Source organism: Curcuma longa, unplaced genomic scaffold (genome assembly GCF_044706935.1).
Source record: "Curcuma longa cultivar G26 ecotype Majalengka, Jawa Barat unplaced genomic scaffold, ITB_CL_G26_1.1 contig_16298, whole genome shotgun sequence".
NCBI classification, from domain to species: Eukaryota; Viridiplantae; Streptophyta; class Magnoliopsida; order Zingiberales; family Zingiberaceae; genus Curcuma; species Curcuma longa.
In genome coordinates, this window is record NW_027430317.1 from 1,091 (window position 1) to 17,647 (window position 16,557).

Genomic DNA, 16,557 nt, shown 5'->3' on the forward strand with positions numbered 1-16,557 from the left:
GCCGTCACCGATTGATCTTGTATGTACTAGCTCAGGATGTGTGAGGATTCGTATCCACTTCTTGTGCAACCTAATTTCCGTGGTCGCTTTCGCCGGAGCGGAATTCACGACAGTAGGGAAGCCAGGGTTTTGGCGTCAGAAAGGTAGTCGAAACAATGCAAAACCGAAACACATTTGCTATTATGACAGTTCCTCTTAGAGTTCTCAAAGAAAATTTGATTGACTTCGAGCCTAAGCTTTCCAAATGGAAACCTCTGTGATTTCTGATCTCAACATTGGCCTTGAAAATAAGATTGCTCTTCGCTTTAACAATGTATTTTGGCCCAACATGGAAGTATTAGGTCTCGTGGCACAGACATCTTATACTGTGGTTATTTACTAAATCTTCACAAAGCTACAGGACATCCTGTTATTGTGTACATGACTACTGGGAGATTTGCTTATGATATAGAAAAACTTTTTTGATGAAAAAGTTATTGACTTTGTGATGTTGCCATTGAGGAAGATGGTACCAGATGCAACAAATCCAGTTTGTTTGTTTGCTTCATCTTATGTGTCTCTTGATAGTTCAATTCTCAAAACATCAAAACTAAACTTTGGTACATATCTTACAGATTTAACATTTAGTTTCATTGGGGTTGGGGTATTCGCGATTTAGTTGGGAGACTTGCTGATCTGTATGAGAGATTTTGTGATCCCATTGATAATTTATACTTTACCAGTGAAGCCGCAAGCGTTGATCACTCTAGGTCTGTTCATGGAGCCTACACCTCTAGAATAGTGAGTGTTGAAGTTTGCCAAAGGCATCTATTGGTGCAGCATAGCGTATTAGATCTCTTACAGCTTGTAATGATGGAAGATTTTACAAAAGCGATGGTTCCTCTTCAAATTTCTAGGATGTAATAATAAATTTTCTGTAAACTCTTGGCCCCTTTTCAGATATCTAGCGTGCAGTAAAATGCACTTGAAGTTTATATGAGTTTATTTTGTTCACACAACTAGTTGATTAGTTCAGGATTTAAATTTAAAATCGATCTATCAAAATGTCAAAATTAGCTGATAAGGATACTTATGTAATTTTACAAAGAAGACGGGTGAGATCGAACGACCTTAAATAAAAAATTTAAAGATGAATGGCCCTTCTTTTTAACTATTTTTTTAAATAAAATATGTTTTTTAAATAAGATTTAAGTAAGTTGACTTTTAGAATATTTATTCAATTGATACACTTAGATTAAATTTCTTACGTTCCTAATATATTATGCATTCTTTTCTAAAAAAGGTGGAATCCGTTATTCCAACGGTCCCACACAGTCGGTTTCATGACCATCTATGAGGATGTAAATCGATAAACTACAATTGATCACGACGGAGTATGCATTCTTATATCAATGGATCATTGATTCAAAATTAAATAATAATGATAGGGAGGCGAGTAGAGGTCTCCTATGTAGCATAATTTCAACTCAGTCAACATAAGACTCCACGTAGTTTAGTTAATTGATCTGCATCCTCTTTCGATTATATTTGAAAGGAATGCTCGTGATAGGGAGATAAGTAGAGGTATCTTGTGTAGTATATACATTGACTCGGTCAATATATACTCCACATAATGCCTTCTTGACTTAGTTAACATGGGTTTCATGTGGTACATCCTTGACTCGGTCAACAGGAACTTAAATTAGTTAAAATCCCACAGTTATGTTTAAGGTAGGTCAGACCTAGCAGGAGTTTGAGGATATTCGGTGAGAGCTTGGCAATTTTCATTAAGAGCTCGATAGTAAGAACTCAACAACATTCATGAAGAGCTCGGTAGTATTTCAAGCTCTTCAATCGAGTTCAGTGAAAGTAAAGTTAAGTCTGAGTCATTAGAATACATCCATTAAATAACTAATAGGGTTCGACCGAGTAAAGGGAGCCGCGTGAATTATGGAATGAATGTTAACGACAGTTATATGTGTAAAAAGACGAGGAGCTGGTTACCAACGGAGGTAAAGCAAGGTAGGAATCGGGACAGTCTAGAGACTAGAGCGGTCGGTCCAATTAGAAGGCTGAGTATCAATTGATGGGCTACATTACATTTTAATTATCGGCAAGTCTTACGCATGCAGCACGCTGTCGGCAAGTCATTATCATGCCAACTACGATGACAGACAGACAACAACCCACTAATTCTCCATGTGAAGGCTCAAGACCATCCATCAATTATTTGCCTCCTTCCACTCTCCACAAATGACGACTTCTCCCAAACTTCACTAGATACATAGATACCACACAAAACTAGATACCTCGTAAAACTCCTCCCTTCAACTATTTGCCTCCTTCCAGTCTCAACAAATGGCGATGATCCCAGACGTTCTCGTAAAACTATGCCTCACAAAACTAGCAGATTTCGTTGAGGGAGAGATCTGCAAAGTGCTCGGTGTGAAGGAGGAGATCAAAAGGTTCCAAAGGAGATTGCAAAGGCTCAGTCCCTTCCTTCAGGATGCCGAGCAGAAGAGGCATCAAGACGCTGGCGTGAATGCTTGGCTGACGGACCTGAAAGAAATAGTCTACGACGCCGAAGACATCATCGATCTCTGCATGCTTCCAGGTGGCGACAAGTTACTGAGCATTCAGCCGTCCTCATCTTCTTCTTCGTCTGCAGTAAGCTCTCCCTTCACTCTTCTTGCTTCTTGCTTTGCGTGCACCAAGTCCCGTCATGAGATTGCTGTGAGTTTTGAAAGACTTAATGATAGACTGAAAGAGATTAAAGATGATCACAAAATAATAGCAAGCTTAGGGTCCTTAACCAGTCGTCAATGGCCGCAAGAGCATCAAACAAGATCTCGCCGGACCACTTCTTTGGAGGTTAAGGCTGACATCGTAGGGGCAGGGATCGAAGATGCTGCACAGACTCTCATTAGCATGATACTCAAGCATGATCATAAACAGACTGATGTGTTTGGGATCGTTGGCATGGGTGGGATGGGCAAGACCACTCTGGCTCATAAAATTTTTCATGACGAACGAATCAAGAATGATTTTCCAACATGTATATGGATCCATGTGTCCAAGAATTACACGGAGATAGAGCTACTCAAGAAAATGCTGAAGCAAGCAAAAGGGAGTGATGATGGAGGTCAAAGCATAGAAGAACTTGAATCCAAACTTGTCGGTGCTCTGGTCAACAGATTCTTCATCGTGCTTGATGATGTTTGGAGTGTAAATGTGTGGACAGATGTGCTGAGGAATCCCATTCTAAATGCAAAGTCCAGTGGCATAATCTTAGTCACTGGTAGACATGAAAAGGTGATGAAGGACATGAGAGCCGGTCACATCCACCATGTCCAGAGGATGAACGAAGATGATGGATTGGAATTGTTTCACAAAGTCGTATTCAAGGACGAGGAGAACGAGAACCCTGAACTGGATGAAATGGCAGCTAAAATCGTTAGCAAATGCGATGGGCTTCCTTTGGCAATCAAGGCGATCGCAGGAATGCTGATTTCCAAGAAAAGGACAAGGAGAGAGTGGGAAAGAGTCCTGGAAAGTGATCTATGGAGAATGAGAGACAATGAGGATGAACTGCCAAGAGCTTTGTACTTGAGCTATGAGGATTTGCCATCCGTTCTCAAGCAGTGTTTCCTCTGCTGTGCTTCTTACATTAACATATCATATAGCAGCTGACCTCGTCCGGCTTTGGATTGCTGAAGGCTTGATCCACGTGCCAAATGGTGGACTGATGGAAGAGGTGGCAGAGGATTACTACAAAGAACTAGTTATGAGAAATCTTCTTCAGCTCGATCCAAGATCTACAAACGAGGTTATCTACTCCATGCACGACCTTTTGAGAGCTCTCGGTACTAATTTGATCGGAGATGAAGCACTTGTAATCAGTGATGGCAGAGTTGCAGACACAAACCCAAACCCATTAACAAAGATTCGTCGACTGTGGATGTCAAGCAAAGGAGACGCGCTAAGACTTCCTGGTGCAGTTCTGGAGCAGAAGAGTTTGAGAGTCTTGCAACTTTCCGATAGCAGTGAAATAAAGACAATCGAGGACGAGGCAGCTGCACTCCCAGCATTAAAGAATCTTCGAGTGCTGGATGTGTGCGATACGCAGATTGAACGTCTTCCAGATTTCATTTTCATGAATCTGTTGCTTCTGAGATACTTGGACCTTGATCGGACGAAGATACATGAGCTACCTGAATCCATAGGGCGCCTGGCGAACCTGCAGACTTTGAACATCTCTGGGTGCAAGTCGCTGCGCAGCCTTCCTAAGGCCGTCACGAGCTTGGGTATGCTCAGGTGTCTGCGAGTCAAGAAACACCGTTGACTCATTTGCCCAGAGGAATGGGAAGGTTGACCAACCTTAATCACATCGAAGGATTCGTCGTCGGCCATGGTGATTCGCCGAGCAACGTGGACGACGGATGTGACTTGGAAGAGCTGCAGTCTCTATCCAAGCTCAGATTTCTGAGCGTTGATAAGCTGGAAAGGGCAACAATGGCCGGAGCCTCGGTGCTGGCGAACAAACCACTGCTCAGGCATCTGAATTTGTCATGGACAAATCGAGAACAGGGAGATGACGGCGAAAAAGAAGCGGCTGAGAAGACATGCAGCGGACTGCTTCCTCCGTCGAGCCTGGAGGATCTTCGTCTCTACAACTTCCCGGGCCGGCGATTTCCCAACTGGATGATGTCGACGTCGGCGGGGGCTTCCTTTCCTCACCTCGAATTCTTATGGCTCGTCGATTTCCCCTGCTGCACTGAGCTCCCGCCGCTGGGGCAGCTGCCTCGGCTGAAATACCTGATGATCAAAGGAGCGTCGGCTGTAAGAAAGGTCGGGCCTGAGTTTTTCGGCGCCGGTTCCCCTCAAGCCGTGGCATTCCCGAGACTCGAGTTCCTGCGCTTCTTAAACATGCCCAATTGGGAAGAGTGGACGTTGAACGCTGCGTCCGAGGAGGTCGGAGAAAATCAAGAAAGAAGCCTGAAGCTGTTTCCAAGATTGAAGGACTGCAGATTTACGGGCTGCCCAAAGCTCAGAGGTCTTCCGGAGAGCATCTACTGCGCCGCCAGACTGAAGGACGTCTGGGTTTCTACCAGCGATCAGTTGAGTGAGGTTGAATTCAGAAGGCGAGAGACTATGGAAATGGACGATTGCCCTGATTTGATCCTGGTACGGGACTCGACTGAGCTCCCACATTGGCTCTTGGATCGTATCAACAGGGAAAGGGACGAGAAGAACAGTGAGCTGCCTTCCCGTACGGTCATCATAGTGAAGGCAGATCGAATCATCATTCAGCAAAAGCGACAAGTAGACGCCGTTTGAGCTCGAGTGTTCAAGCTCTTTGGTTACTTTTTGCGCAATTAACATTTAAATTAAATGTTATTGTACTTGTAATTTAAATTAAATTTTTATTTGATACATGAAATAATATACGAAACGTATATTATTCTGTTTTACTTGTAGCATATTATAAATAATTTATATATTTTTTATGTACTTAATAAAAAAATGAATTTATAATTAAATTTTATAATAAGTTAATTTATTTATAAATTGTTTATGAATGTTAAAAAAAATCAAATTTGCTTTTGTTCTTTCTACTATTGAATGAAAATTAATATGTTATACCGAATACCTAAGTTATTCACGAACCCTTGATCAATTTTGTGATAACTTTTCTATAAAACACCCTTTAATTTTAGCTTTTCCTTATAGGACCTTTTCACTTTATATATATATTTCTCATTTAACTTAACCAAAAACTACTTGTAGTATATTATAAATAATTTAAAATTATAAGAATTTACAAATTATTATAAATTTTTATCTACTTACTTAAAAGATAAAAGTAGAGATCTTTTCAAAGACAAACTAATTTGTTCTTGATCTAAAAGATGACACCAGAACTCTCATTCATAATCTCTTTGAAGCTGAAGGAACAAAAATATTTCATGTCCGACTCAAACAGATAATTTGAAAATGTGTGTTTACTCAATAAGTCATGTATGTCGTATATATATAATTTGTCATGTTGGCTTCTGGATTACTGTGGTTCATCAATCTTATATCAATTTGGCATATTCAAGCAACAAGATGCTCATGTAGGTGGATTATGAAGGATATGAATCATGCATGGATGCAACACATGTTTCAGACAAGTGTAGTATGTCTCTATACCAAGCTTTACGTTGAAGGAAGAATACAAATGTTTCTGATATTATGTCTGCTGAAATACATTGCATGCATAATTTGAAACAGTTCTTACACTTCAAAGAGAGTACGAGCCATTATGTATTTGCAAGTAAAACTTGCTTGAAGAAACGGTTCCATTTCTTTGTACTTTATGTCTCTCAGCAAAATAGGCAACTTGGTTTTCAACTAATTCCAAGCATGCTACAAGTTCCTGAAAAGTATCACTCTAAATCTGATCAATTTGTTTGTTGCTAAAGTTTTCATGTTCTTTTACAGCCCTATTTCTACAGACTAAGAAAAAGTGCACAGCAAATAGAACTCTAAATGATATAATTAAAGATGTAAATAAATTTTTTACTGTCTGGAATACAATTGAAGCATGGGATGATTATTGGGCTGACAGCTTCCTTCAGCATGAAGAGAAAGCTTGATGGATCAATTGGACTTCGAAGGCAAGCCTGTAATCAATGGCAAGATTGGAGGTTGCATGGCTGGATCTCTTCTGGTAGGTAACTTTCTTATTTTTGAATTACAGATATCAGTCATTGAATCCTGAGGAAGAGGATCAGTATTTTATTTGGAAACAAAATTATCTGTTAACAGATGAATAACATATAAATAACATAAAATCAATCTGAACACACTCTTTACTCACACAAGATATGGACAGACCATAGATGCACAGTTTCGTGTTCTCAAGAAAAAATAACCTGTGAAATGATTATTTGGAAAAATCAGATATGTTTAACATGAATATAAAAGGAGGCTTATATATCATACATGAATTTTGTGTTTAGCTATTTTGGTTTCACTGGTAAGTCAAAAAAAAAAAAATTGACCCAGTTATACTCAAGTGGCATTTCGGCTAAATCCCTCAGAACATGGGAAAAGAGTAAAATTCCATTCTAGTGGCATTCATTCTGTGTTTTCCTATTTTGTGTGTGTATTTTTCATCTCAGCTTAATGAGGCAAGTAAAATTTCAAGTAATTCTTCTAAAAGATTACATCCAAAAAGGAAAATACAAAGAAAAAAACCTTCATCCTCAAGATTCAATTTTTTCAGTTGGGTTTATGGTTACAAAGAACCAAATATTCCTAAATGGAGAACATCATAAGAAGGATTAGCAACATTGGAAATTCTAGATTTGAAATTATTCAGTTTTTGGGGGTTCTCCTACTTACACGTGCCATATGTTGGATGTCCTTTCCCACATTATTCCACTAAATTCCAAATTAAGAGGTTTGGATGCTAGCTTCCATATGTAAGCTTGAGATAACAAGTGCAACAATCAGGTTTGTGCTTTACTATATTGCAATTGCATAAACTAGTCAATATTTATGAAGTTATGAGATTTGTCTGATAGGTGCCACAACAATTTGAAAGTACAGGCAAGAAACCAGTGGTTAACACTAATAAGTGGAATCAATAAAAAAGGGAATTGAGCCATAATGTACCCTTCCAAATTTCACATGCACTAGGAATCTTTCATCGAGCATCAACTTTAGTGATAAATAGTAAATACTAATCAGTTTCTTTAACAAAATAATCATGTTCAAATTGCTTTGTTGACAGAATGGAAAAAGAAAATATACATAAGCACAAGGATAAAAGGATTAAAAGGCCAATAAAGATGGGATTATGATATCTAATTACTACCTGCTTAGTTTGACGCCATGAAAAGCACCGGAATGTTGTAGGACATTAAGTTTGCATTTGTAGTAACCATCTTCATTAAATAGTGTTGTTATAGATCCTCATTGTATACCAGGTCGGGTGAAACCCATTACGATACATTTTTTCCATCCATCTCTCAGCTTCACTTCTATTACCTAGTTTGCAGAAACCATGAACTAGAATGTCAAAGCTCCATCTGTTTGGCTCAAAACCTTTTCTGGACATCTTATGAAACAACTGACAGGCAAAATCTATTCTCTTCCTTACACATGCCCCGCATTAACATATTGTATGTAAAAACATCAAGTGGAAAGAATCTTTCAAGCAATTCATCCAACTTATCGATACGTTCCTTCATTCTGATTCCACCAGAAAAAGCGACAACAAGATGGTCAATAATTGAGCTTGCAGATCTCGCTGCTCCTGCATTGTTACTCTCTCTTGACTGTATCCAGGCCCGTCGAAGATCCTGACTCTTAAGTGTGTGCAAAATTAACACATTGCACAAGAATGCAGAAATTGGCCGGCCAGTTTCAAGGAAGTCCTCAATAACTTTCACAAGAGTATGGTAATCCTTGTTAGAAGATAATTCAAGAACAAGATCTTCATAACATTGGAGGCTTGGAATGTGCCCCTTCACTCTTGCCTCCTTCCAGAACATCACAGCTTGCTCTACCTTTCCAGCTTCACAAAGACCGGTTATAAATATATTGTAAAACTTGGTCCTAGGTTCATGTTGGTTGCACATGTAGTTGAAGAAATTAAACGCATCACCTATCTGTTTGCTCTTCAGATAACTTTTGAGGATGAGAATGCTAGTATCAACACTGGGTTCGATCCCTGCTTTCTGCATCATGTAGTACAGTTCCTTTGCCATTTCAGGCTTTTTAGCATGTGCAGCTCCATCAATGAAGTAGTTGTAGCATGTGTTTTTGTGTAATTCCTGGCGTTCCAATTGCCTGTTTAATAGGTCAAGAACCTCATTAAACTTGCCCATTTCACATAAGCAACAAACAAGAGACCTGTAAAGGCTTTGACTTGGGATATGACCAAACTCTTGCATCTCAAGTATGAGCTGTGGAAGCACATCAACCTGTCGCAATAAGATAAATGCGTGGATCAAATTAACATATGTAGCCTTGTAGCGTCCCAACATACTGGCATCCTCTCCGCTAAGTATCTTGGGTATCAGGCAAGCCTCTTCTAGATTCCCAGCTTTAAACAATGCTGACATATACCTAGCAAAAACAACAGGCAAAGGTTTCACATCCTTCTGAAGAGCACCATCAAGCAGCTTATTCACCTCATCGAGCCTTCCCTCTTGGCAAAGAAAGTTAGCAAGAACATTGAAAGTCCGCTTCCCAGGGAAGTGCCCCTGTTGCATGGAATCCTCCAATATCAAGCAGACATCGTTCACATTCCCCCCACGACACAAAGCATTGATCAGATTATCATAGACCCGTGAACTTGGATCGATGCCAAGGTCCCGTCTAGAGTTATACAATAACAGAGCAACATCCACCATCCCAGCCTTGCAGAAGAAGCAGAGAGCTGAGTTCATAGTCAGTCGGTCAGGTGCAATACCCTCTTCGATCATTTCAACAAGCACGTTGTAGACATCCTCAAGTCGGTTCTGCTCCAACAGCCTGAAGACCAACTCGCTGTAATGGAAGCTCTCAGGGATGTAGTCCTCCGAGGACTTCTTGCTCACTAAAAATTCTAGCACGGCATCAAGCTTTCCAGCACTAACAAGGTTTCCAATCCAGATACTGTAAACTTCGGTGAAGCCGAACTCATCAACTATCCTCCCTGCTTTTTCAAATTTCCCTTTCCGGCAGTAGGCTCGGACAACGGTTCCCACCATGTGACTTGCAACGGTGCGGGAGGTAATCATTGGAGAAGCAGCAAGCTCGCGGAGACGAGTCTCAGCCTCAGCAAGCCGCCTCTGGTAGCAGAGGCTCTTAAGTTGGATACAGGCAGACACAGGGCCAGTGATACCGCCCTCAGACATTTCTCCATGGAGGGCGTCGGCGAAGTCAAACATGGAGGCCTCGACGAGGGAGTTGAGGAGGACATGGTAGGCGAAAGGATGGAGGTCGAGGCCATGAAACCGCATCCGAGCGAAGATCTGAAGCGCCTGCTCCTGCTTGCCAGCGACCGCATAGCCAACCACAAGTGTGTCATTGAAGCGAGGGGTGGGACCGATGGAGCCACCATGGAGGAAGGGACGACGGCGGAGCTCGGGCGATGAGGAGGAGAAGGCGCGGAGCCAGTCGATGATGACGGACGCAAGCTGTGCGCGGGAGAGGAGACGGAAGACGGCGTGGTAGGTTCCGCGAGAATGAAAGTAAGGGTGCTGGTGTCCGGCCCAGTCGAAGAAGCGAAGCCGCAGGAGCAGCAGGGCCCTCCCGGTAGCGGAGGTGACGGAGGGGTGCGGGCTGTGGCGGAGGAAGTTGACGACGAGGGGCTCGGAGAGAGGCGAGGGAGGAATGGAGGGATCCGTCGTCGGGACTGGAGTAGTGGGCGGCGTAGATCCGGTCAATTTATTCTTTTCCAACTCAACATTATTGATTTTAAAAGAAATAGTTGTTATTTATTATTTCTTTTGGTATTTTTTTTTGTGACTTGGATTCTAAATAAATCTGTCTATTTTCTCCTAAATTAGATTGAATTCATGTTAGATTTTCAGAATGTAATATGATTCATTTTCTGACAGAAAAAATAGTTTATTCAATTTACTTTTATAAATTATACTTTCTGTTTCCAATTCATTCTCATATTCTTTTATTTTTCCTTAAGATGAAATTTGACACTTTATTTGAATGTAAATGATCCAAAAATTCTCAATTGCTATGTTCAGTAACTATCTTGGCTGTTAATTTGTTATCTTATGTGTCAACTCTTTGTGTAGATTGACAATTCTTAAATTTTTATGGATCAAGGTGAAGAGAATTGTACAATGTAATAAAACAGAAACACATTTGTAGATGATGTTGCTATTATCACTGTTCCGCTTGGAGTTCTCAAAGCAAATCTGATAGACTTTGAGCCTAAGCTTCCCGAATGGAAACTCTTTGCCATTTTTTATCTCGACGTCGGCATTGAAAATAAGATTGTTCTTTGCTTTAACAATGTATTATGGCCCAACGTGAAAGCGTTAGGTCTCGTGGCACAGACATATTATGCCTATGGTTACTTCCTAAATCTTCACAAAGCTACAGGACATATTGTTCTTGTGTACCTGACTGTTGTGGGCATCTGGATTGACCGCTGTATACGTTTTCCGATTTATCTTAGTGGTCAATAGGAAATTTTCATGGGACCGGACCGGCCACCCCGATGGATTGAGTCCATGAGACTGACTAAGATTTATCATTTTTTTTTTTTGTACATGACTGTTGAAAGATTTACTTATGATATAGAAAAACTTTTCGAAGAAGAAGCTGTTGACTTTGTGATGTTGCGGTTGAGGAAAATGGTACCAGATGCAACAGATCCGGTTTGTTTCTTCACTTTCATCTTATGTGTCTCTCGATAGTTTAATTCTCAAAATATCAAAATTGAACTTTGGTACATATATATCTTATAGATTCAACATTTAGTTTTGCGTTGGAGAACTGATCTAGATTCTGTCGAGGCCTATTTTTATAATTTATTTAGGAAATTAACCTACCAATCTGTATGAAAGATTCTATGCTTCTGTTGACAATTTGTACTTTGCCGGTGAAGCCTCAAGCGCTGATCACTCTGGATCTATCCATGAAGCCTATACCTCTGGAATAATGGCTGCTGAAGTTTGCCGAAGGAAGTCTATCGGTGCAGCATGGCGTATCAAAAATAATTTGATAATCCCAGTAGCCACATCTCTGAGCACGGCGTATCAAAGCTCGTAATGAGGGAGAATTTGATAGAAGCCATGTTTCCTCTTCAAATTTCTAGGATGTAAAAGTAACTTTTTCTTAAACTCTTGGCCCCCTGTAAATTTGTACTAGAGGTTTATGGTTATTAGTATGTTATAACTTGTGTGCTATTTAATCACTCTCTCTTCGTCCATTTCTTTCTCTGCCTTGATTTCCTTGCAGCTACTAAGGTGCATATTTTACACTCCCAATTATTGCCATGTAATTTTGATCAAGGAAAAAAATTACAACACGAAACTCAAATTTAATTTTGGTCAAAAACCAAAGATTGGAATCATTACAATAAGATCCTTTTAATTTATTTATTAAAAAGACGTCTCATCTCATCCGTCCTTCATCCATGTAAAATTACATAGATATCCTCAAATATACTATTCAATTGGTTTTTAGTTTTTAACAGATCGATTTCAAATTTAAATTGTGAATCGATCGAGCGATTTGATCTGTTTATATTATAGTAATTACGATTTCTTAATTAACAATTTTCATTGTAACAATTAGAATTCGTAACCGCTATACAATATGAACTTGATTTTTTTCATTAATATTTATTATTATATAAAATTATAATTACTATAATACAGATTTATTCTCTTCAAAAACATTCATATTATATTCACTATAATTTTATAATTACTATCACACGAACTTATTACACAATTGTCTTTTTGATAAAAAAAAATAAAGAGGAATACCCTTTTAACAATAAATAAATGCTCTTGTAAATTTTGCTCTTTTTTTTTTTAAATACGGTTTGAGAAGGTTGACGCGTAGAATATTTATTCTATTGTCCCACTTTAGACGAAATTTCTTACTTTCTTAATATATTATGGTTTTCCATATCAATCAATCCATAATAAACTAATAAAAATAAAAATAAAATCAAACCGACTATCTGACAAGTGAGAACTGACAAATTAGAAAGCCGGCAATTAGATTGATTGCTGCATTTTAATTATTCTTACGCATGCAATCGATATTTTTTAGGTGTGCAGCTACAGCGACTCATTGATTTCCAATCGAGGACGACGGAGCAACCCAACTTCTCCATAAGAAGGCTCTGGATCCGAAGACCATCCTATCAATTATTTGCCTCCTTTCAGTCTCCACAAATGTCGATGATCCAAGACTTCCTTGTAACTAGATACCTCACAAAACTAGCAGATTTCGTTGAGGGAGAGATCTGCAAAGTGCTCGGTGTGAAGGAGGAGATCAAAAGGTTCCAAAGGAGATTGGAAAGACTCAGTCCCTTCCTTCAGGATGCCGAGCAGAAGAGGCATCAAGACGCTCGCGTCAATGCTTGGCTGAGGGACCTGAAAGAAATAGTCTACGACGCCGAAGACATCATCGATCTCTGCACGCTTCCAGACGGCGACAAGTTACTGAGCATTCGACCGTCCTCATCTTCTTCTTTGTCTGCAGTAAGCTCTCCCTTCGCTCTTCTTGCTTCTTGCTTTGCGTGCACCAAGTCCCGTCATGAGATTGCTGTGAGTTTTGAAAGACTTAATGATAGACTGAAAGAGATTAACGACGATGGCAAAATAACAGCAAGATTAGGGCTCTTAACAAGCCGTCAATGGCCGCAAGAGCATCAAATAAGATCTCGCCCGACCACTTCTTTGGAGGTTAAGGCTGACATCGTAGGGGCAGAGATCGAATATGCTGCAGAGACTCTCATTAGCATGATACTCAAGCATGATCATAAACAGAATGGTGTGTTTGGGATCGTTGGCATGGGTGGGATGGGCAAGACCACTCTGGCTCATAAAATTTTTCATGACGGACGAATCAAGAATGATTTTCCAACATGTATATGGATCCATGTGTCCAAGAATTATATGGGAATAGAGCTACTCAAGAAAATGCTGAAGCAAGCAAAAGGGAGTGATGATGGAGGTCAAAGCATAGAAGAACTTGAATCCAAACTTGTGGGTGCTCTGGTTAACAGATTCTTCATCGTGCTTGATGATGTTTGGAGTGTAAATGTGTGGACAGATGTGCTGAGGAATCCCATTCTAAATGCAAAATCCAATGGCATAATCTTAGTCACTGGTAGACATGAAAAGGTGATGAAGGACATGAGAGCCGGTCACATCCACCATGTTCAGAGGATGAACGAAGATGATGGATTGGAATTGTTTCACAAGGTCGTATTCGAGGACGAGGAGAACGAGAACCCTGAACTGGATGAAATTGCTGCTAAAATCATTAGCAAATGCGATGGGCTTCCTTTGGCAATCAAGGCGATCGCAGGAATGCTGATTTCCAAGAAAAGGACGAGGAGAGAGTGGGAAAGAGTCCTAGAAAGTGATCTATGGAGAATGAGAGACAATGAGGATGAACTGCCAAGAGCTTTGTACTTGAGCTATGAGGATTTGCCATCCGTTCTCAAGCAGTGTTTCCTCTGCTGTGCTTCTTATATTGACGTATCAGATAGCACTGACCTCGTCCGGCTTTGGATTGCTGAAGGCTTGATCCACGTGCCAACTGGTGAACTGATGGAAGAGTTGGCCGAGGATTACTACAAAGAACTAGTTATGAGAAATCTTCTTCAGCTCGATCCAGGATATGCAGACGAGATTGGTCTACTCCATGCACGACCTTTTGCGAGCTCTCGGTACTAATTTGATCGGAGATGAAGCACTTGTAATCAGTGATGGCCGAGTTGCAGACATGAACCCAAACCCATTAACAAAGATTCGTCGATTGTGGATGTCAAGCAAAGGAGACGCGCTACGGCTTCCTGGTGCAGTTCTGGAGCAGAAGAGTTTGCGAGTCTTGCAACTTTCCGATAGCAGTGAAATAAAGACAATCGAGGACGAGGCAGTTGCACTACCAGCATTAAAGAATCTTCGAGTGCTGGATGTGTGCGATACGCAGATTGAACGTCTTCCAGATTTCATTTTCATGAATCTGTTGCTTCTGAGATACTTGGACCTTGATCGGACGAAGATATATGAGCTACCTGAATCCATAGGGCGCCTTGCGAACCTGCAGACTTTGAACATCTCTGATTGCAACTCGCTGCGCAGCCTTCCTAAGGCTGTCACGAACTTGGGTATGCTCAGGTGTCTGCGAGTTGGAGGAACACCGTTGACTCATTTGCCCAGAGGAATGGGAAGGTTGACCAACCTTAATCACATCGAAGGATTCGTCGTCGGCCATGGTGATTCGCCGAGCAACGTGGACGATGGATGTGACTTGGAAGAGCTGCAGTCTCTATCCAAGCTCGGATTTCTGAGCGTTGATAAGCTGGAAAGGGCAACAATGGCCGGAGCCGCGGTGCTGGAGAACAAACCACTGCTCAGCCACCTGATTTTGTCATGGACGAATCGAGAACAGAGAGATGACGACGAAAAAGAAGCGGCTGAGAAGAATTGAATTTAATATTTAAATTTACTTATTTTATATATTTATTAAATATAGATAAATTAGGTACTGTAGGAGAAAGAGTACATAACAGAATAATAGTATATAAGCAACAAAAAATCAATCTGAACCAACTTTTTACTCACACAGGATACATATTGATAGAACTTAGGTATTATCACACTTCTTGATCTTGAGAAGAACATAATGATTTAGATTAACATTACAAAACTACAAAAAACTTTCTTATAATACATGATTTTCATGTTTAATTATTTTGGAACTACAAAAGTTGATTATTTTAGTTAACCAGTTATCAGGGGCGGCTCAAGGGCCCTAGGCAAAATTTTTTTAAAAATGATTGTTATTATTTTAAAAAATTTTCTCTCACCCTTTTTTATTCTGACTTGAGACCGACAATGGTGGGTTTAATTTTTTTTTAAAATATATTAAAATTTTAATTTTAAAAATAAATTTTTTATATAAAATTAAATTCTCTCACCCTTTTTGAGATTCATTAAATTCTTCTATTTTTCTTTTTTTCATACGTTTTGTATGTCCAGAATCATATTTATTAGTAGACATATTTATATTTAAATAATAATAGAAATTGAAAGATAAATATTTATTTACTCTAATAATGAACTATCTACTAACAATTAATAATAGAACAGAAATAAATATTTATTTACTCTAATAATGAACTATCTACTAACAATTAATAATAGAACAGAAATAAATATTTACTTTAATAATGAACTATCTACTAACAATTAAAAATAAACAGAAATAATTTACCTTGGTAGTCCGTCAAACGATCCACTGCCCTCGAACGATTCGTCAAAAGACTCGTAGAACAGCTGGATCAAACATAAAAAATTACTATCTAAAAGCTAAATCTCAACAACAATAATATTGAAAAAAGTAAAAGAAACTACCGGATCGGCTTGACTGTTTGAGTAAACAGCAATCAGACGAACTATAAACAGCAATCCGAAGAAGACGACCACAAACCACTCGACCAGAGGGGCGAGGCCCTCTCGGTTTCGCCGGCGAGGAAGACGGTCGAAGATTGAAGAAGAGGGCCACTGGCCAGAGGGCTGAAGGGCGAGCGGCGACCGGCGAGCCTCGCAGTTTCGCCGGCAAGGAAGACGGCTAGAGGGGCGAGCTTGAAGCCTCGCGGAGTCGCGGTTTCACCGGCGAGGAAGACGGCCAGAGGGGCGAGCGGCGAGGAAAACCGTCGAAGAAGACTAGAAGAGGGCTCGTCGAACGGACCGGACGGAGGTGCTCCGTGCTGTCTTGCGCCTCAGGGGCCCTCGCGTCGAAGAAGAGGTTTCGCCGGCGTCGGCGAGGAAAACCCTCAGGGGAGATCGCGTCGGCAGATGACAGGAGATGAAGAGTCGAACG

General features: G+C 40.2%; 2 protein-coding genes and 2 pseudogenes across 2 annotated transcripts; 3 read left to right on the top strand and 1 right to left on the bottom strand.

The window, feature by feature from the left end:
• Window positions 1–244: 244 nt before the first annotated feature.
• LOC141816359 (polyamine oxidase 5-like) lies at window positions 245–903 on the top strand (annotated as a pseudogene).
• A 1,503-nt stretch (window positions 904–2,406) lies between these two features.
• On the top strand, window positions 2,407–5,429 carry LOC141816364 (putative disease resistance RPP13-like protein 1; the record flags this gene model as incomplete). The annotated part of the gene is given in 3 exon segments (XM_074704154.1): window positions 2,407–3,666; window positions 3,668–4,307; window positions 4,310–5,429. Coding segments are annotated over 3 exon segments (2,907 nt in total), but the record flags the coding sequence as incomplete, so codon positions are not given.
• Window positions 5,430–7,918: 2,489 nt separating this feature from the next.
• On the bottom strand, window positions 7,919–10,404 carry LOC141816360 (pentatricopeptide repeat-containing protein At1g71210, mitochondrial-like; the record flags this gene model as incomplete). Its single annotated transcript, XM_074704152.1, is given in 3 exon segments — window positions 7,919–8,129; window positions 8,131–10,341; window positions 10,343–10,404. Coding segments are annotated over 3 exon segments (2,484 nt in total), but the record flags the coding sequence as incomplete, so codon positions are not given.
• A 2,489-nt stretch (window positions 10,405–12,893) lies between these two features.
• On the top strand, window positions 12,894–15,162 carry LOC141816361 (putative disease resistance protein At3g14460; annotated as a pseudogene).
• Window positions 15,163–16,557: the final 1,395 nt, after the last annotated feature.